We start from the raw sequence: 22,054 nt of genomic DNA on the forward strand, positions 1-22,054 counted from the left end.
CATACAATAATTAAAGATTGGTCTTTGATCAAATACGTAAGCAAAGACTAAGGATATGTCTTAAATATGGATTGAATGACATACTCAAAGTCTGTAAAAGTTCTGAATAGTTTCTAAAAGAAGACTACAGCTGGGACTTTATATTTTTTCCAGAAAGGTAGAGGAAGCATTTTCTGAAGCATAAAACCATTGCTTCCACAATCTGTTTGTGTCAACATTACCCAGAGTGCCTTGGCCCCAATCCAGACCTACCGATTCTGAATCTCTTTGCTCAGGAATGGCATTTTTGACAAATTCTGTATTTGATTCCAATGCATAGTTAAGTTTGAAATCATTAGTCTAGACCATAGTTTAAATGACATAATAATGTCATTTAATTGATAAAGAGCCAAGCAGTTTGTTGAAGCCACTTGCAGGCAATTGAAATGATGTTTAAAAAGGTGGTTACATATTTAAATTAGCCTAAAAATACTGTTTAACTCATAATGTAGCTGAAATAGTACAGTGTTTAGAGAATATACCAACAGTCTTCAGAGGAACAGCTTGAAAGTATCAGCGGCTTATACACATGTAATTAGCATGCACCCATGTGGGCATTCTGATCACAAACATCGGTCCTGATAAACACATTCAATTGAACTTTGTTAATTTATATATAATGACAGAATTAGTTGTGACATTTTCTTCTTTCTCTAAATTTTTTTGATTATTTGGTAAAGGAAAGTGTGAAGTCACTCAGTCATGTCTGACTCTTTGTGACCCCATGGACTGTAGCCCTACCAGGCTCCTCCGTCCATGGGAGTTTTTAGGCAAGAATACTGGAGTGGGTTGCCATTTCCTTCTCTAGGAGATCTTCCCAACCCAGGGATTGAACCCTGGTCTTCCACATTGTAGGCAGATGCTTTACTGTCTGAGCCACCAGGGAAGTAAATATGTGGTTAATACGCTTCCCAGTGCATCTGTGCAGTAAAGAATCAGGTAAAGAATCCTGCTAGTACAGGAGACCCACGTTCGATGCCTGGATCAGAAAGATCCCCTGGAGTAGGAAACGGCAACCCACTCTAGTATTCTTGCCTGGAAAATGACATGGACAGAGGAGTCTGGCAGGGCTACAGTCCATGGGGTTGCAGAGTTGGACATGACTGAGCTACTGAACACAGCAGCACCTGAGGTTAATACAGATTTTGAAATAACTCGTGGAAGACAGAGTAGAAACCAAAATCGGTCATCTTTAACTTTACCCCTGCTTTCTTCATACCTATCCCCCATTATAACACACACAAATTCCTATGTAGAAGTAGTTTTAGAGTGATAAAGCCAAAGGTCTTTCCTGGTTAGAACCACTTGAAATCATTCACCTTTGCAATGTGATTTTATGGTGGCTCAGAGGTTAAAGTGTTTGCCTGCAATGCAGGAGACCTGGGTTCAATCCCTAGGTCGGGAAGATCCCCTGGAGAAGGAAATGGCAACCCATTCCAGTATTCTTGCCTGGAGTATCCTATGTACAGAGGAGCCTTGTGGGCTACAGTCCATGGGGTCGCAAAGAGTTGGACACGACTGAGCGACTTAACTTTCAACAATGGAAAGTTTAACAGTGACTAATGCAAAAGCTTATTTCTGAGATGCCTTGGATAGAGAACAAAAAATACCTCTATAACACAGCGCAACTTTATTCTCTTTCCCGAAGTTCCAAACACTAGAGTGATTCCAACCTTGCACTTTAGAACTTGGTATTATCTGAGTTAATCTTTATGCTGAGTAGGTAAAGTAGCTGTTTGAATGTGTCTTTTAGCCCTTCTTGAAAGCATTACCAGCAGTGGTTTTAAATCTCATAGTGAGGTCCTATGCCAGCACAGACATACTTTGGGGTTTGCACATAACCTGTTCACTGAAGTCTGAACCCAGTTCTGACTCCAGTGCCCATGATCTTTCACTCTGCCACACCGGCTTCCAGAAATTAGCAAGATGTGACCACTATCTCAATAGATAATCTCCCTCCAGCTTGGGATACAGGTATATAAACAGATGATTGCTGCAGAAAGTTTAATGGAGAACTACAGAAGATGATGCTGACTCTACCTGGGCATGTCAGGGAATGTATCACATAGGAGGTGGTGATTGTAGTGAGTGTTTCAGTGAAATTTCACCAAGGAAGACAGGCAGAGGACACTCATATGTGTAGTAACATGCCCTCACTCATCGCTAAAAAATTAACTCTCTCACCCTTCTTGTAGAGCCATTTTCAGTGTTACCAAACCCCCTATCCCATGCTCTCCTAACAATTTCCTGTGCCTGTTCTAGCACTTATCCCACATAGCAGTTAGTGTACGTGTCTACTTTCTCTCTAGACTTAGAGTCCTTAACCAAAGATCTTTTTTTTTTATCTTTGTGTACCTCATAAAGACTAGGCATTAGTAAATATTTGCTGAACCAGTGAACTAATTAGAGTGAAAGTATTCTCTGCAATTTTCAACATTCTATAATTAATATATTTCTGAAGTTTTATTAAAATAAAAAATACTTTATATATGTAGTAATGGAAATACTCAAGTGATCCAGTGACAATCATTTTATATACAAAAGCATCCCTATATTTAGACTTTGTTTAAATCTAGATTCCACTAGCTTTGCTTTGAACAATTTCCTTTTCATTCATTCACTCACTCATTCATCCTTATAACAGATATTCAGCATGTATTCATTGAGCACCTAGCACATGTCAACCACTGTTCTAGATGCTAGACATCCAATGATGTACACATACACACATTGCCCCTGCTCTTGAGATAAAAGAGCTAGTGGGGATGAGATGTATTAATCAAATAATCACAAAAATAAATGTATACTCTCAAATGTAAATGTCAGGAAGGAAAGATACATAGTACAACTGAAATGGAAAACAAGAAGACTTCAGGTTGAGACTAGGAAAATGCCATTTAAGTTGTGACCTAAGTGATGAGTTAAGTGCTGAGAGGGCAGAACTGGGAAATGGGGAGGGATTTCTAGGTAGAGAAAATAGAATGGACATGGGCCTGTGGGGGAGTGGAGCATGGCCTGTTGAAAGAACTGAAAGAGAAGATGAGAATGACCAACTACTAGATGGCGGTGATGACAGTAATGGTGTTAATCAGGACAGCGTGTTCAGAAAAGAGGCTTTGGGGGTAACTTGATGAGAGATAAAGCTGGTTGGGGTTAGATATTAAGGCCTGAAAGACAATGTTAAGAAGTCTGGTCTTTGTTCTATGAGCAGTGGGAAAACACAGGGGACAGAGAGTAGATGGGTAACATACTGAAAAGTTCATTTTAGTTCTGTTGAAGGGGAGGGGGCTGGGGACAAGTATAGTAAGAGAAGATGTAGGGCGATCCCGAAGGAAGCTATTGTGTTAAAATCCAAGTATGAGGTGTGGCTTTTAGCAAAGGTTGGAAGTGCCCCATTTTAGGAATAATTCAAAGAAAAATCATACATTAGAATGTAACTACTTGCCTAATCCTTTTAGAATTTTCTTCTCCAGTTTTTGCTCTTTGTTGCTGGCAGGCTCTTTGGCTGTGGATGGCTCTCCAGTGGCTGCAGGTTCTCTCTCCACCTCTTCAGGGGCCTCCTCACAGTCTCCATCCTCATTGTCAGGGGGGTCTGTGTTCTCAGGCTGCTCCTTGACCATGGTGGTACCCTCCTTCCCTGCCGCGCCGGCAGTGGACCCGTACGTGTTAATGATGTCTTCCAGTTGTCGGTTCAACTCTTCAGAGATATCGTGGGGTCCCCGTTCCAGCTGTATACCTGCCGCCTGCTCTGGTGCTGGGAGTGGGGTTGAGCGGTCCAGATCGTTTTGCTTCTCCAGGCCGTTTTGACTGGACAGTGCTGAACTGTCCCTCACAGGTGTTGATGGTGGCTCCCCCGACAGCTGCCCAGGCTGATTGCTCTCCATACTGGGAGTGGTATCTGGTGGTAAGCACAGCCAGGGTTGATGTAGTTAACCCAGTTACAGGCACATGGTAAGGCTATCCCCACACTGGTACCTACTGATTACAGTCTCTAACACAGAATGAATATCTGTGCATTCATATTGCATTGATATTGCAGTTAGTTGGGTAGGAACAGTGAGAAGCATTTCCAAATTAAGTCATACCGTTAGCATATGTTTGATTTTGGTCTTTAATTTCCAATAGTATCTCCTATTATTGACATTAACAGATTAATTCAAGGTATTATTTTTCATGGTCATATCTGTCATTTGCTTAGAATAACCATTTTGTGTTACCATTCTCATCTATAATTCTATGTAGATTTACAATAATTGGAAATACTTTAATGTTTAATCTACATTTAATGTCTAAATTTAAATTGATACTTTTCTCCTAAAGTTTAAACATTGAATATAAGAGCCACTGACCTTACTAAAATCACTCATAATAGTAACAGTCTAAACTCTATTTTAGTGCATATTGATTAGTATGAGCCCATTGTGTGTTAGTCACTCAGTCGTGTCTGACTCTTTGTAGTCCAATGGACTGTAGCCCACGAGGCTCCTCTGTCCATGGAATTCTCCAGGCAAAAATACTGGAGTGGATTGCCACTTCCTTCTCCAGGGGATCTTTTAGACCCAGGTGTTGAACCCAGCTGCATTGGGGGCAGATTCTTTACCATCTGAGCTACCAGGGAAACCCATGAGCCCATTAATATAGATCAATTATTATACTGGATACAGGAAATACTTGCTTTTCTGGTATTTTCCCTTTCCCAGATGAGCAACATGTACTTATTAATCAGAAAAAAACACTTTTTTGAGATTCAAACCAGCATCATTTTTAGAATAAGACTGCATGAGGAAAGATGTAGATTAACTAATGAACGTGTATGGAAACATGGTGATACTCATAATGAAAATTCCTTGAATTTCTATACCATTTTGTTCCAATGAGGGCTTCCCTGGTGGCTCAGTTGGTGAAGAATCTGCCCTCAATGCAGGAGATCTGGGTTTGATCCCCTGGAGAAGGAAATAGCAACCCATTCCAGTACTCTTGCCTGGGAAATCCCATGGACTGAGAAGCCTGGCAGGCTACAGTCCATGGGATTACAAAGAGTCAGATGCAACTGAGCAAACATTCTGTCTTTCTGTTGTTTGTTCCAATATAAAAACTGACTTTCTTTTAGGGGTAAAAACACCCCAATATATTACGACTTTCTCATCTCAGTCAAGAAGCTCTAGGATAACAATAATTTTTAAGAAGTAGAAATGTCTTAAAAGCAGGGAGGGAATGAACCAGGGAAATAATCCAAGTATAATGTAATAATCCCAAGTAATCCCTTTGGAAATAGGGAGTGAGGGATGGGCTGAATCAGGCTTTCTAGGGTGGCTGGCTGTCACCATTTCTAGAGTTGCAATATGTTTGGCTTCTGCCTTTAAGTTGTGGTGCATTTTACTTGTGAATAATAATTAATGGTGGTGCTGCTAATTGGCAGCATGAAATTATGACAGGGTCCTAATAATCTGCAGGTTTTGCTGTTGGCATGAAAGTGAAAACAAAAACACACTGCTCCATGCACTATACAGCTTCCTCCTCCCCTTCTCAGGGCAGGTGAAGTCAAATGCTCCAGTGCAATAAGAACAGAAAATTCAGTGTCCAGACATTGCCACCCACCTGCGGCCCTCACCAATTTTGAAGGAAGTACTCACTAATTTTGAAGGAAGAACTGTTTTCTCTCATTTATTTTAATTCACCATCTTTCTTATCAAATGATGCAGTAAACAGCTTCATTGTCTTCATCACTGGAATTCTTTATCCTGACCCCTGCTTGTTGGGTGCACTCATCTATATATAACTTACGCTTCCCCTGAACTTGGAGAAAGATCCATGGCACCTGCTGTCCAGCCAGTAGTTATTTTAAGCTTTTCTAAAAGAAGCCCTGGCCTTTAACACCTCATCTTTAGAACTAAAAGGAAGAGAATATTTTTTAAATCAAATTGAAAACAGTAAACATTGATTGGTTTAAACCCATACATGGGTTTTAAAGTGTTAGGGGGGCTTCTGAGGATGAAATAAAATCTAAAGTAAACCAGACTTCAAAGCAATGAGTTTAAAACCAGCTGTCCAGAGGAGTTTTAGTGTGGTTAGTTTGAATACAAATGTTTTGTTTGTATTTGATTTATTCTTCATTCATCAGAGGCCATAATCATTGATGTTTTTTATATTAAGTGCATGATCTCCTTTAAACTCATGCTCCACATTTACTTTAAAACAGAATAACTGAGTCATTGTAAACCACAGAACAACTCATTTTCTAAAAGTAGCCTCAACAAGATCCCAAGAGGACAAAAACAAAAAATAAAAATAAAAAAACTCTTGTTATTTGTAAATTGTCTCTTTATCAATTAGTTTTACAGCAAAAACTTATTTCTAAGTTTTATCTTCTACAAACTTTATTGCCCATCTTTTGCCTCCTCTGAGAGAGAATTTTATTTTTCACTTGTCCTGGCAGTCCCGTTAGATGACCACACTCACACACACATCCCTTCCTGAGCAACACATTTTACTTATAAATAAAACAATGGAAAGTTCTTCAGCAGTTCACTGGCAGTCTCAAAGTTGCAAGTTTCGAACACCACAAACCGCACCCTACATCTCACAGGGCTCGGGGGAGTGTTTGTCATACTTACCAGAATGCAAGGAGCTAAGCAGAAAGAGAAAGGAGAGGCAAGAGGCAGCAAAAGCTAGTCAGAGCAGCAGCAACAGCAGGAGCCCGGCGGGCAGCTGCGCTCTTACAGTGTAGAGAGAAACCAAACACACACGTACACACGCGAGCAGTGGGAGAGCAGAGCGGGGGTGGTGGGGGGTGGGGGGAGGAAGAACATCCTGTGACACAGCCAGAGAGAAATACACCAGGCTTTACTAGCAGTCTCCTGGGCAAATGTCCTAGGAAAAAGAAGCGGCTGGTAGATCTTAGCAGACTCCTAGTTTTGTCCTTTAAAAAGTTTAAACTCTCAGTACACATGCCCATTGCTAGTGCAGTTTTTCACTATGGTTGTTCTTTGGGGCAGAGATCAAGTTTTCTTATTTCTTGGTTTATTTCCAGTGTGCCCTGTGATTCATCTTTTTTTCCCCCTCCTTCGTATGCTAGCTTAATTAGTGTCAAGTTTCTAATAGGAATCAAGGAAAAAGAGGAACAATGGCATAAAGGAAAGAGGTAGTAGAAGCACTTTAATTCTGATGTCATTATTTGGTTTCATTGTAAAATTTGAATATAAATTTAGATGGCTCATTTGGCAGTGGGTTTAGTGCATCTTCATGTACATGCTAATTGGTATGACCTCCAACCCCGTGTCTTACTCAGGTAACTGCCTTTATTCAAATAAGCCTCAGGGAAGCAGTTGCTTTTTCTTCTTTAGTTGCAGATTTTCCCATCTCCCACAGTGACATTTCCAGGTCTTTCCTCCCTTCTCAAATCCTGAACCTGTTGCTTAATCCTCAGAAAAAGAACTTCCTCTTCATTGACCATATAACGGTTCTTTTTCTTAACCTACGTCCATTCCCCTTTTCTCCTGTTTCTGGAGAATGTGTTCCCACACGTTTCCAAATCGGATTCCTCCATCAGAGCTTCTCCTCTTGAGACTGGCTGACATACCGATACCCACTGTGTTAGGCAGGATCATGCCGCTAGAAAGGCTTCCACACCCTAATCTCAGGAACATGTGAATATGCTGCTTTACGTGGTGAAGGAGACTTTGCAGATGTGATCCACTTAAGGATCTTGAGATAGAGAGATTATCCACAATTACTGTATGGTTCCCATGTAATCACAAGGGTCCTTAAAGATGAGAGAGGGTCAGGTCAGAAAAGTAGACTTGGTGATCTAAGCAGAGGCCAGAGTGATGGAGGGACACAAGCCAGGGAATGTGAGGAGTCTCGAGAGGCTGGAAAAGACAAGGAAGCAGATTCTTCTCACAGTCCTGCAGAAGGGATGCAATTCTGCTGACACCTGGTTTCAGCCCAGTGAAACTCATTTTGAATTTCTGACCTTCAGAACTATAAAAGAAGAAATTTGTATTGTTTATAAGCCACTAGATTTGTGGTAACTTGTTTATGGCGGCAAAAGGAAACTAAAATATCCTACTCCCAAACTTTCTCACCCCTTTCTCTGAGTTCAAGGGAGGCATTGATTATGTATAGATGGATACCTAGTAAGTGGAGGACAGGATAAAGAAATCCCAGAGAGGAAGACAATGATGCTGTTTATTGCATCATTTGATAATGAAATTGATGAATTAAAACGAGTGAGAAAAAAGTACTTCCTTTGAAGTTAATGAGTGCTTGGTGAGGGCCATAGTGAGTGATACTTCATATTGGATTGTAGCAAACCATTCCAGAGCGGTCTCTCGGTAAATAACAAACAATATTTCATCAGTGCTTCTCAAGTATAAGTAATGTACATATTCTCTTAACAGAATAACTTAATGTTGAAATTAAAGGAAGAAAAAGAACTCACTATGACTGAAACAAGTTATTGCATTATTACTTGTACCAATATATACTGATATAAAAATAGGTATAACCTTCTGATATTTAATTATTATATGATAGAATTTTAAAAAATATTACTTTGAAAACCATATGAAAACAATAAATACAATTCATACTAACAACATTACTTGCATGTGACACATAATATTTTGCTGAACCCGAGTTGTTACTTGCAACGTGAATACTGGTCCTTTTGAGTTCATGGTATTCTTTTACAATGTGCTTTGTAAAATGACTCCATTTCATCAACTCTTGGTCCATTCAGATTACTACATAAGTTTCATTCATATGACCTGCCATAATTTCAATCGGACTTCATTTGATACGAATACACCATTTACTGCTCTTTCTCATGTTCCTGCAATTATTAAAATAGTGCTGTTTTGAGCTGATTTAACTAGATATGCACATGATATTGAAGACACAAAATGAAAGATACATGTGTTAACATGGATATGACAGCTACCCAGAGGACCCAGAATTGGCTTATACAGGCATACCTTGGAGATATTGCAGTTCAGTTCCAGACCACCAAAATAAAGGTAATATTGCTATAATCAAGTTACATGAACTTTATAACTTCCCAGTGTATATAAATTATGTTAGCATTGTTCTATACTTTATTAAGTGTGCAATAGCATTATCTTAAAAAATGTACATAGCTTAATTTAAGAAATACTATTTTGCTAAAAAATGCTCACCATCATATGAGCCTTCAGTGAGTTATAATATTTTTGCTGAGATAGAGTCTTGCCTCAGGGTTGGCTGCTGACTTATCAGAATTGTGGTTGCTCAAGGATGGCTGGCTGTGGTAATTTCTTAAAATAAGACAACAGTGAAGTTTGCCGCATTGATTAGCTCTTCCTTTGACAAGTGATTTCTCTGTAGCATGCAGTCCTATTTGATAGCATCTTACCCACAGTAGAGCTCCTTTCAAAATTAGTCTTTCCTTCCTGCTGCTGTTTTATGAACTAAATTTATATAAAATTCTAAATTATTTGCTGTTATTTCAACAGTTTTCACAGAATTTTCATCAGCAGTAGATTCCATCCCAAGAGACCACTTTTCTTTGCTCATGCATAAGAAGAAATTCTTTGTTTGTTAAGGGTTTTGTCATGAGATTGCAGCAATTTAGTCACATCTTTAGGCTTCATTTTTAATTCTGTTTCACCTCTGCAGCTACTTCCTCCACGGAAGTCTTCAGTCCCTCAAAGTCATCCATGAGGTCTGGAATCAACTTCTTCCAAACTCCCATGAATGTTGATATTTTGACCTCTTCTCATGTTCTTAGGACTTCCCTGGTGGCTCAGATGGTAAAGCGTCTGTCTACAATGCGGGAGACCCGGGTTTGATCCCTGGGTTGGGAAGATCACCTGGAGAAGGAAATAGCAATCCACTCCAGTACTATTGCCTGGAAAATGCCATGGACAGAGGAGCCTGGTAGGCTACAGTCCATGGGGTTGCAAAGAGTCGGACATGACTGAGCGACTTCACTTCACGTCTTCACTTCATGTTCTTAAACGCATCTAGAATGGTGAATCCTTTCCAGAAATTTTTCAATTTACTTTGCCCAGATCCATCAGAGGAATCACCATCTATAGCAACTATTGCCTTAAAAATGTATTTCTTGAATGATAAGACTTAAAAGTTGAAATTATTCCTTGATCTGTAGGCTAAAGAATGAAATTGTGTTAGCTGGCATGATAACAACACTAATCTCATAGTGTATCTCCATCAGAACACTTGGATGACCAGGTGCTTTGTCAGTAAACAACCATCTTTTGAAAGGAATCTGTTTTTCTGGGCAGTAGGTCTCAACAGTTGGCTTAAAATATTCAGTAAATGCTGGGCTGGAAGAAGCGCAAGCTGGAATCAAGATTGCTGGGAGAAATATCAACAGCCTCAGATATGCAGATGACACCACTCTTATGGCAGAAAGTGAAGAGGAACTAAAAAGCCTCTTGATGAAGGTGAAAGAGGAGAGTGAAGAAGTTGGCTTAAAGCTCAACATTCAGAAAACGAAGATCATGGCATCTGGTCCCATCACTTCATGGAAAATAATAGATGGGGAAACAATGGAAACAGTGTCAGACTTTATTTTGGGGGGCTCCAAAATCACTACAGATGGTGGTTGCAGCCATGAAATTAAAAGACGCTTACTCCTTGGAAAGTTATGACCAACCTAGGTAGCATAGCAGAGACATTACTTTGCCAACAAAGGTCTGTCTAGTCAAGGCTATGGTTTTTCTAGTGGTCATGTATGGATGTGAGAGTTGGACTGTGAAGAAAGCTGAGTGCCGAAGAATTGATGCTTTTGAACTGTGGTGTTGGAGAAGACTCTTGAGAGTCCCTTGGACTGCAAGGAGATCCAACCAGTCCATTCTAAAGGAGATCAGTCCTGGGTGTTCTTTGGAAGGATTGATGCTAAAGCTGAAACTTCAATACTTTGACCACCTCATGCGAAGAGTTGACTCATTGGAAAAGACTCTGATTCTGGGAGGGGTTGGGGGCAGGAGGAGAAGGGGATGACAGAGGATGAGATGGCTGGATGGCATCACTGACTCAATGGACGTGAGTCTGAGTGAACTCCAGGAGTTGGTGATGGACAGGGAGGCCTGGCGTGCTGCGATTCATGGGGTCACAAAGAGTTGGACACGACTGAGCAACTGAACTGAACGGATGTTGTAAGTAGATGTGCTGTCATCCAGACTTTGTTGCTCTACTCGTAGAGCATAGGCAGAGTAGATTTAGCATAATTTTTAAGGACCGTAGGATTTTTGGAATGCTGAATGAACACTGGTTTCAACTTCTCTTTCTAACAAGAGAGTCAGCCTGTCCTTTGAAGCTTTGAAGCCAAGCATTGACTCTTTAGCTATGAAGATCTTAGATGGCATCTTCTTCCAAAATAAGACTGTTTTGTCTACACTGAAAAACTTTTTAGTGTTGCCACCTCCATGAATTACATTTAGTAAGTCTTCTGGATAACTTGCTGTAGCTTCTACATCAAGCACTTGCTGCTTCACCTTGTACTTTTATACAACGGAGATGGCTTCTTTACTTAAACCTCATGAACCAATCTGTGCTAGATTCATGCTTTTCTTCTTCAGCTTCCTCACCTCACTCAGCCTTCACAGAATTGAATAGGGTTGGAGCCTTGTTCTGGATTAGACTTTGGCTTAAGGGGATGTTGTGGCTGGTTTGATTTTCTATCCAGACCACTAAAACTTTCTCCTTATTGGCCAGAAGGCTGTTTTGCTTATCATTCATGTATTCATTGGAATAGCACTTTTAATTTCCTTCAGGAACATTTACATTCATAACTTTTGTTGCGTAAGACTTAGCTTTTGCCCTGTTTTGGCTTTCAACAGGTCTTCCTCACTAAGTGTAGTCATTTCTAGCTTTTGATTTAAAGTGAAAAGTATATGACTCTTCCTTTCACTTAGAAGCCATTGTAGGGTTATTATTTGGCCTAATTTTAATATTATCATGTGTCAGGGAATAGGGATGCCTGAGGATAAAGAGAGAGACAGGGAAACAGCTGGTTGGTGGAGCAGTCAGAACACCAGCAGCACTTAATCCATTAAGTTTCCCATTTTATATGGGTGTGGTTTGTGGTGTTCCAACAAATTACAATAATAACACCAAAGATTACTAATCATAGATCACCATAAGAAACATAATAATAATGAAAAACTTTGAAATTTTTGGAGAATTACCTAAATAAAGTGACACAGAAACATGAAGTAAGCAGATGCTATTAGAGAAAAAATGGCACCAGTAGACTTGGCTAGATGTAGGGTTGCCACAGACTTTTAATTTATAAAAAATGCAGTATCTGTGAAGCACAATAAAGCAAGTCAGTAGGATGAAGTATGCCTGCATGTATTAATTACAATTAAAATGAATACAGACACAGTAACCAAGGGCTCCCAAGAATATATCTGTAACCTGATAGAGACCCAAAGAACTGGAGTAGGTAACTAAAAAGACAAATTAATAGAGCTCAGTGCTGTATTATAAAATCAATATTTGAAGAATAAAAATTAAATATAAGGAATAAATTAATTTTTTGAAAATAACATTGTTCTGTAAGTATAACAAGAAAATAGTTGAAAGTCAAATGATACTAGAAAGCTTATCACAAGAACCAATATTCTTTTGCTCTTCCCATTACCTCTTCCTCTAACTTTGCCATGCTTCTCAAAGCTCCCCAGGTAAAAATATTGAACTATTACAGATATTGCTTCTGTGATTTACTTTCTCATTTGTAAATAAGATGCCTATATTGGTGTCATATGCCTATATTGATATCCATACATCAGTTTTTGACATTACCTATTATTTTCCCATAATGATAGATGAATTAAATTATTTACACTGCTTTCCTTTTCCTTTTCCTTATTTCTTGAGAAAATTACATATCAATTTTTAATTCATATTCTATTAATTATTGAAATAAAACTCACTGCTAAATCAGATAGAACACTATGATTATAGTTCCTTTCTTTTGCAGCTTTCTGTTTTTCTTGGAGTTAATGATAGCCTTTTCTTTTATTTGTTGAGTATTAAGAGCACTCAGTCTTCCCAAACTGTACAAGAACTCTGTAAAATACCTCTGTATGCAATGTCATCCAAGATCAAATCTATCAGGTAATCTATATTAATACATCCTAATATTTTCTTGGGAGATATCACTTTCACATACAAATACCCTGAGAGTCTTGACTTCTTGCTCTGTTCTGGTTTGGTGACTTTCTTGGTCTGCTGCACAGCTGTGGTCCTAGCACTTCCTTTGCTGTCATCCTGGGAATTCCCTTTACCTCTCTCATGTTTCCTGATTTCCATTCTTCCTCTTTCTTGGTTTACTTCCTCATTTAGTGAAACACATTGTCTTTTGGCTTCCTGAGAAGGCATTTGTGGGAAATTTTTTATGTCTCAAATGTCTTTTTGCTACTCTTGTACTTAACAGTTTGGTTAGGTATAAATCTTTTTACAAAATGTAAAAAAAAATTTGGATAAAACTTTTTTTTACATCTCTATAAGAGTATTTAAAGCATTGTTCCCTTGTCTTTTCGTTCTCAGCCATTGTTCTTAAACTTTTATTCCTGGTTCTCTGTGAGATCTACTTTTGTTTTTCTCTCTGGAACCTCTTAGGATCTTCTTTTTAACTCTGATATTCTGAAGTTTCACAGTAGTAAAATTTGATGTGAGCCCTTTTTCATTTATTGTGATGGGTACTTAATGTGTTTTTTAGTCTGAAGACTCATGTATTTAACCTCCTTCCCCCTATGTAATTTGTTCCTCATCTTGTTCTCCTCTAGGCCTCATATCCCTGAATCCAGAATCTTTTAGTTAAGTTTCTCACAGAACAATCCTCAGGTATCTCAAAAAGGTGGAAAGACATTGTTTGACTTAGTGATTTGGAGTTGGGGACCCTTGGGTTTACTGCTAAGTCTCCAGTTGTGTCCGACTCTTGTGACCCCATAGATGGCAGCCCACCAGGCTCCCCCGTCCCTGGGGTTCTCCAGGCAAGAACACTGGAGTGGGTTGCCATTTCCTTCTCCAATGCATGAAAGTGAAAAGTGAAAGTGAAGTCGCTCAGTCGTGTCTGACTCTGTGCGATCCCATAGATGGCAGCCCACCAGGCTCCTCCATCCATGGGATTTTCCAGGCAAGAGTACTGGAGTGGGGTGCCAGTGCCTTCTCCAAAGTCTGCATATTGCAATAATATTGAGTTCATCTCTGCAAAGTCCCTCCCTATTGCACTGCTGAATGCACCAGTGACCTAGGAGCATGGAAGTTGTGTCCTGCCTTGTTCATACAAAATGTCTCCATTGAGGATAGGGTTGAGTTTTCATGGCCACCAAGGGCTGCAGCAATGACATTCCCCTGGAACAGGCTTCACTGTTCTAACCTGCTGGCAAGGGGGCTGGAAGACCATATGGCTGAAGCATGGCAGTGTTTCTCTGCTTCCTCCTATCAGTGCCTGTTTCACCAGCACTTTTTTCAGCACAGTTTAGGATACTGTTTTGGATAGTGGTCTACTTGATGCTGCGGATCAACAGGAAAAGCCTGCTGGCCTTTGAATACTCTAACATAACCCTGGGGGTAGAATTGCTGAACTCCAGGGTTACAGTCACTTCATGGTGTCCCACTTCCTCTGGCTCATGTTCCCCACAGGAGAGTTGGGAAATATATCCTTTTGAAAGAACTCTAGTCACAAGATACCAAAATTAATGACAAGAAGGTAATGATATAGAGTGACTGAAATGTCAGTTGCTGATGATCCCAACTTTGAGGTTGCCAAGCCACCTGTGGTTTTACATTGGGCCCTTCCTGTCAGGTGTATTTCTTTCCTGCATCCCCTTTTTCCATTCCTATTTATTCTGAGTTTGACTGCTATAGTGGCATCTGCAGAATCTTAGCAGGGGAAAGGATCTCACAGATCATCTTCTCTCCTCCCTTGAACTCAGAGGTTCTGTCCAGAGCCACCCTGACCCATCGTCAGGTAGACGACATTTGATGAAAAACAGTCAGTTCAGTTCAGTTGCTCAGTTGTGTCTGACTCTTTGTGACCTCATGGATTGCAGCATGCCAGGCTTCCCTGTCCATCACCAACTCCCAGAGCTTGCTCAAATTCATGTCCATCAAGTTGGTGATACCATGCAACCATCTCATCCTCTGTCATCCTCTTCTACCCCTGCTTTCAATCTTTCCCAGCATCAGGGTCTTTTCCAGTGAATCAGTTCTTCACATCAGGTGGCCAAAGTATTGGAGTTTCAGCTTCAGCATCAGTCCTTCCAGTGAATATTCAGGACTGATCTCCTTTAGGATGGACTGGTTGGATTTCCTTGCAGCCCAAGGGACTCTCAAGAGTCTTCTCCAACACCACAGTTCAAAAGCATCAATTCTTTGGCGCTCAGCTTTCTTTATAGTCCAACTCTCACATCCATACATGACTACTGGAAAAACCATAGCCTTGACTAGATGGACCTTTGTTGGCAAAGTAATGTCTCTGCTTTTGAATATGCTATCTAGGTTGGTCATAACTTTTCTTCCAAGGAGCAAGTGTCTTTTAAGTTCATGGCTGCAGTCACCATCTGCAGTGATTTTGGAGCCCAAGAAAATAAAGTTTGTCACTGTTTTCATTGTTTCCCCATCTATTTGCCATGAAGTGATGGAACTGGATGCCATGATCTTAGTTTTTGAATGTTGAGGGTTTTTAAAAATATTATTCTTATTTATTTATTTGGCCGCACATGGTCTTAGTTGTGGGATGTGGGATCTAGTTCCCCAACCAGGGATCAAACCCAGGGCCCCAGCACTGAGAGCTCAGAGTCTTAGCCACTGGCCCACCAAGGGAGTCCTGAATGTTGAGTTTTAAGCCAACTTTTTCACTCTCCTCTTTCACTTTTATCAAGAGGCTCTTCAGTTCCTCTTTGCTTTTTGCCATAAGGGTGGTGTCATCTGCATATCTGAGGTTATTGATATTTCTCCTGGAAATCTTGATTACAGCTTGTGCTTCATCCAGCCCAACATTTCACATGATGTACTCTGCATATAAATTAAATAAGCAGGGTGATGATATATGATCTTGATGTACTCCTTGAAAAAAAACTTGAACGTACTCCTTGAAATAAACTTGAACGTACTCCTTGAAAAACTTGAGGTACCGATTGAAAAACAATCCGTCCTTCCTAATGAGATAGCACTGCTTGGCAAGAGGAAATAAAGGAATCAAGTCGCCAAAAATGATAGACCCATGGTGTTTTACCACTTGAGCACTGTGCTTCCTTTCAAAGGTTTGCCAAAGGCATATGTTTCTCTTTCAAAAAGCTTTTTTTTTCTTTGTGTTTATACTTCAACTCTTTGTGAGTTTAACATTATATATCAGTTCTTTTGATTTTCTTCCCTAAGGGTCATGAGTTCTCCTTTCCCCTACCTGAGTGTCATGAGGCCTGACTTTCGCTGCTAATCACAAAGCCTTTCTAAGAAGGGGTCTAAGGTTGAAATTATGTTTTAAGGAAAGCCTGTCATTTTGATGTGTTAAAAAACAGGAGTGTGGTGGTCACCTCGTTACAATCCATTAAGTACTCTTTTCCTTCCTTCTTGCAATGCAGTTCTTTTTTTTTTTTTGCAATGCAGTTCTTATCAAAGAGTATGGACCTATTTTTAAATTCTGTGTCATTTTTTTCTCCACAAAAATTTGATGTGATTTTGATAGAATCTGGGATATCACAAACCCTGAGAAGGCAGAGGTGGTCAGCAGAATAGGAGGGAGTGAGCAAATGGTTAAACCTCTGTTCCTTTATTTTCTAATCCTCTTTATTGTGTCTCCTTCTTATCTCCCTTCTGTAGTGCACAGATGCCTAGGCTTTTTTTTCCCCACAACAGACCAGTAACTGAGTTTGTCTGTCTTCCTGTCTGATCTTTAAGATCCCTTTCCTGCTCTAAATATCTTTATGTGCCTGGTTGTCCCTGTATGCATGTACGCTCAGTCACGTCTGACTCTTTGCGACCCCATGGACTGTAGCTTGTCAGGATCCTCTGCCCATGGGATTTTCCAAGCAAGAATACTGGAATGGGTTGCTGTTTCCTCCTCCAGGGGCTCTTCCCAACCCAGGGATCACCTGCATCTCTTGTATCTCCTGCATTGGCAGGTGGGTTCTTTACTGCTGTGTTACCTGAGTTGTCCCTAGATTAGATTAATTTACCATGTATGGATCTTGATTCAAGTTTAAGAACTGGAAAGGAAACACCTCACCTCCTCCATATGTCTTTAAACCATTTTGCAATCCATTCTCTATCAGTTTGAATTGTGCCAAATTAATCTTGTGAATCAGTTGATCTTGCTAATCAGTTATGATCCCAAATTGTAGCAGAGTCCTGACAGAGCTGCCTTGTTGCCTAACTTCACGGGTCACCCTTCAAACAAAATAAATGTGGGACCCAGTGGTTTTGGGAGACATGATGGTCTTAGACTCAGCATGAAACTACTGCCAGATGGAGTCATGGTTTTCTTGAGAAGGACAAATTCCCAACTTCCATCCCCTCAGATACCCAAAAGAGATCACAAAATCATTAAAAGCATGAAGGAAAAATTCAGAGGAATCCTCTTAGGTATCTGTATGGTGCCAACAGGTGCAAATACAACTTCTTCAAAGACATTCCTGTGGGAAAATGGAACTGTTATTAAAAAGTAATGAAAGCCCAGCTGTAAACCTTCACTCTTAGCCCCAAATCTGCCTTCCCATGAGGTTCCCATTGGTGAAAAGAAGTATTTTGTAGGTTGTCTGGAAATAAAATTAAGTTCCTGAGATGTGATCACTACCTGCCTGTGGGCTAGAAGACACCAGCCAGAAGTAATGGGTGCTGATCCTCTCCCGAGGAAGCGCAGTCCTACAGTGTCCCACCCAGAACCGGACAAGGGCCTCCCCAGAAGTCTCTTCACAGAAGTCAGTACTTCCATGCCTGAACCTTGCTTTTAAAGTCACGGGATATAGGTAAAAATGGACTACTATATTTAAATATGTGTGATCATCAGCAAGTGTGTGTGCGTTAGCAAAACAGAAAAATACAAGAAATGGAAAAGCAAGACAAACGACACTGGGCAGACTACTAATGTATTTTTTAAAAATTCAGAATGTAAAATTCAGAGATCTTAGAACCTAAAGAATGAGAAAATGGGCTTCCCAGATGGCACGGTGGTTAAAGAATCAGCCTCCCAATGCATGAGATGTGGGTTTGATCCATGGGTTGGGAAGATCCCTTGGAGTAGGAATTGGCAAACCATTACAGTATTCTTGCCTGGGAAATCCACTGGCTACAGTCAATGGGGTTGTGAGGAGTCAGATACAACTGAATGATTGAGCATACACACATAAAGACTGCGCATCTTTTGTGGGGGTAGGAAGGCAACAATAAGCAATTAACTTTAAAAAATCCATACACTTATTGAAACTATGAAACTTTATTGGTTAGAAGCACATATGAAGAATGTGAACATTTTGCTTGAGTGTATTTTGTATATTTAGCTAAAAAATAGAATGATATAAATTTATGTATGTAAAGGTAAATATTATATGAATTAAGCTGTTTTAAATGAGTACTTTTTTATATCAAAGACTGAAACTCAAGAAGAGAAATTTAACTTTGTACTAATAAGAAAAAAATAAGGTCATGGAAAAGATAGACATCTTGGGCCTGAGTCTAAGAGGGGAAAAAAGTGAAAGGTTTAAATCTGTCCTAAATATTAATAATAAAAGTCCCAGTTCTAGAAAGCCAGGATTGAAAAATAGCAACAACAAAAATTAATGTGGTGAGTTTTTAAATATTTATTCCAAAATTTGATGATCATTTTTATTTAAAAACCTGTTAGATTTCAAAGGTAACTACTCCTATATTGTATAATGCAACTGGGAAATTAAATGTGATTTTGTGTTTTTTCTCTATAAGGATAAACGACATAAAAATTGAAGTGAAAATATGCAATTACTTTAACATAAAGTAATTGCATATTTTCACTTCAATTTTTAATTGAAATATATTTATGTAAATATACATAAAGTAACATAAAGAAAAATAATATTTCTGTTGCACTGCCTCATTTTGATATAGTCTGCTTATTTTCTGATATTCTGAAGTAGTTTTTGGAAGATTGAATTTATAACATAGTAAGGAATACTTTTATTTATCCAAAGACCCATGAAAAATTGAAGTTCTACATCAGTGTCATCTGTAATTGGAGAACGCAATGGCACCCCACTCCAGTACTTTTGCCTGGAAAATCCCATGGATGGAAGAGCCTGGTAGGCTACGGTCCATGGGGTCGCTAGAGTCGGACACGACTGAGCGACTTCACTTTCACTTTTCACTTTCATGCATTGGAGAAGGAAATGGCAACCCACTCCAGTGTTCTTGCCTGGAGAATCCCAGGGATGGGGAAGCCTGGTGGGCTGCCATCTATGGGGTCGCACAGAGTCGGACACGACTGAAGTGACTTAGCAGCAGCAGCAGCAGCATCTGTAATTAAATTAAAGGACAAATATGTTTTTGATAAATGAAAATTTATCAGATGATATACTCAGAATAAATGAATCTTGGATCATGAGCCAAGGGGAAGACTTTCAGTTGAAACATCAAAATTGAGTTTACATGTAATGTTCAGTTCAGTTCAGTTCATTCGCTCAGTTGTGTCCAACTCTGCAACTGCATGGACTGCAGCACACCAGGTTTCCCTGTCCAGCACCAGCTCCCAAAGCTTGCTCAAACTCATGTCCATTGAGTTGGTGGTGCCATCCAACTATCTCATCTTCTGTCATCCCCTTCTCCTCCCACCTTCAATCTTTCCCAGCATCAGGGTCTTTTCAAATGAGTCAGTTCTTCGCATCAGTTGGCCAAAGTATTGTTGCCTACATACAATCCCAGATGGCTCAGTGGTAAAGAATCCACCTGCCTATGCAGGAGATGTAGGAGACACAGGTTTGATCCCTGGTTGGGATGATCTTCTGGAGGAGAAAATGGCAACCCACTCCAGTATTCTTGCTTGGAAAATCCTGTGGATGTAGGAGCCTGCCAGGCTACAGTCCATGGGGTTGCAAAGAGCTGGACACAACTGAGCATGAGCATGCAAAAAGAAGAAAAGGAAAACAGAAAATTAAACGCTTTGAACTTGTCTGATGCTAAATGGAAGTGGTACTCACTGGGACAATCACTGGATCATAAAATGCAAATAAAACATTCCATGATATATCAGGTTGCTAAGGGAATGAGAAAATGTGTGGTATACACTAGGAAGTGCTTTTAGCTTAGGAAAGAGATTCAGATATATTTAAAGAGTTTTATGATAGGGCAAAATTTAGGAGAGATAAGTTTTAAATTACTTTACTTACTAGAAATGAAAGAGAAGCGGGAATCACTTTGCCCAGCAATCCCTTGGATAAATGAATTTATATTTTTCATTGTCGACGACACAGGGAAACTTTCCATCCTCAAAGAGTGAACTGAATTAGCTGTGGGACTCCCTTCCAAAACTATTTATTAGAACTAAGAAGAGCAGTGACCCAAATCTTGCACTTCTGAGAATACTGAACTGGCAGTGAAGAGGATGCCAAAGACCTAGACTTAAAACCAGTTGAAAAAAGTGAAGCAAACCACCTATCAAACAAACACCATTACATAGCTATGGAGAATGAAGGCTGAAGAATGAATCTAGAACCAAGTAGCTGGAATACACATCCCTTCTGGGCTCACTGCTCAAAACAAAAGTGACTAACCAGAAAATACTGGGCTTTACTCAGTATTTTATTGTCCATATTGACCTTGAGGTGGATATCTTAGAACTCATAGTTCAATAATGAAAATAAAAATTATTCTTGCTTGTGTCAGAGAAAAAAGTGCTGCAATTGTAGAATTACTCAAATTAAATAGGACTATTGTACTTCTAGAACAGAATTAGAAATATCAATGTAAGCTTTAAAAGAAAACTTTCATACCTTTGACGATGCAATAACCTAGGAACAACGGTACTCCATTTGCACTCTATCACCCTGTTCTTGCTCTCTGTATTTTTTCACTAAGGAAAATTAAGGATCCTTAGAGAAACATTTCAGTCTAGGTTTGGTGTAGAAATATACCAGGTAGCTTGGATCATCCTCTACCAGAAAGCAAGAAAGCTCTCAAAGATTAATAAAGTCATATGAAAAAGACACAGTTCAGTTCAGTTCAGTCGCTCAGTCGTGTCTGACTCTTTGCGACCCCATGGACTGCAGCACACCAGGCTTCCCTGTCCATCACCAACTCCCGGAGCTTACTCAAACTCACGTTCATCGTGTCAGTGATGCCATCCAACCATCTCATCCTCTGTTGACCCCTTCTCCTCCTGCCTTCAATCTTTCCCAGCATCAGGGTCTTTTCAAATGAGTCAGTTCTTCGCATCAGGTGGCCAGAGTACTGGAGTTTCAGCTTCAGCATTAGTCTTTCCAGTGAATATTCAGGACTGATTTCCTTTAAGATTGACTGGTTTGATCTCCTTGCAATCCAAGGAACTCTTAAGAGTCTTCTCCAGCACCACAGTTCAAAAGCATCAATTTTTCAGTGCTCAGCTTTCTTTAGAGTCCAACTCTTACATTCATACATGACTACTGGAAACAAGACTACTCTCACCATACTTGCAGTCAACTCAAGTCCCCTTGTTTTGTTTTGGTTGTTTTTATGTGATATGTTTTAAATATGATTTTCTAATTCTGTATTTGTGTATTTTGAACTAGACTGCTATTTTGAACCTAGAAATTTTACTTATTATCTCTATTAAACTGACAGTTTTGGCTCATTATTCCAACTCACTTCGATGTTTGGGAATGATGGTTCTATCATTAAATGCTCTGTATTCCAAGCTGTTCTCACCTGTACTACTGTCACCTTTTCTCCCCTTTTTATGACACTGTTATGTATGGAATATGTTGGTGACTTGGTTCACAAATTAGTCCGTAGTTACACTACAGAAGGGTAAGATTATATCATCACTAGAGGAAGAATAAAT

At 39.6% G+C, this 22,054-nt stretch overlaps 1 protein-coding gene and 1 long non-coding RNA gene across 9 annotated transcripts in view; one reads left to right on the plus strand and one right to left on the minus strand.

The window, feature by feature from the left end:
- Nucleotides 1-6,764, minus strand: part of TXLNB (taxilin beta) — a 56,435-nt gene extending 49,671 nt beyond the window's left edge. Inside the window, exons 1-2 of one of the 2 annotated variants that reach the window (XM_086318087.1) lie at nucleotides 6,654-6,764; nucleotides 3,485-3,937 (exon numbers count right to left, since the gene is read on the minus strand). In XM_086318087.1, the coding sequence (XP_086174213.1) occupies nucleotides 3,485-3,923 (439 nt within the window). In that variant the 5' untranslated portion in view covers nucleotides 3,924-3,937; nucleotides 6,654-6,764. The remainder of the gene's footprint in view (nucleotides 1-3,484; nucleotides 3,938-6,653) is intronic. The other variant, XM_086318088.1, reaches the window with a different exon arrangement.
- LOC147366227 (uncharacterized) overlaps nucleotides 1-22,054 on the plus strand; it is a 514,655-nt gene that overhangs the window by 46,800 nt on the left and 445,801 nt on the right. The gene's annotated exons all lie outside the window — the stretch shown is intronic.

The sequence above is a fragment of the Bos grunniens genome, chromosome 9 (genome assembly GCF_055505025.1).
Source record: "Bos grunniens cultivar Pamir isolate PY7600 chromosome 9, Bosgru_T2T1.0, whole genome shotgun sequence".
Classification (NCBI taxonomy): domain Eukaryota; kingdom Metazoa; phylum Chordata; class Mammalia; order Artiodactyla; family Bovidae; genus Bos; species Bos grunniens.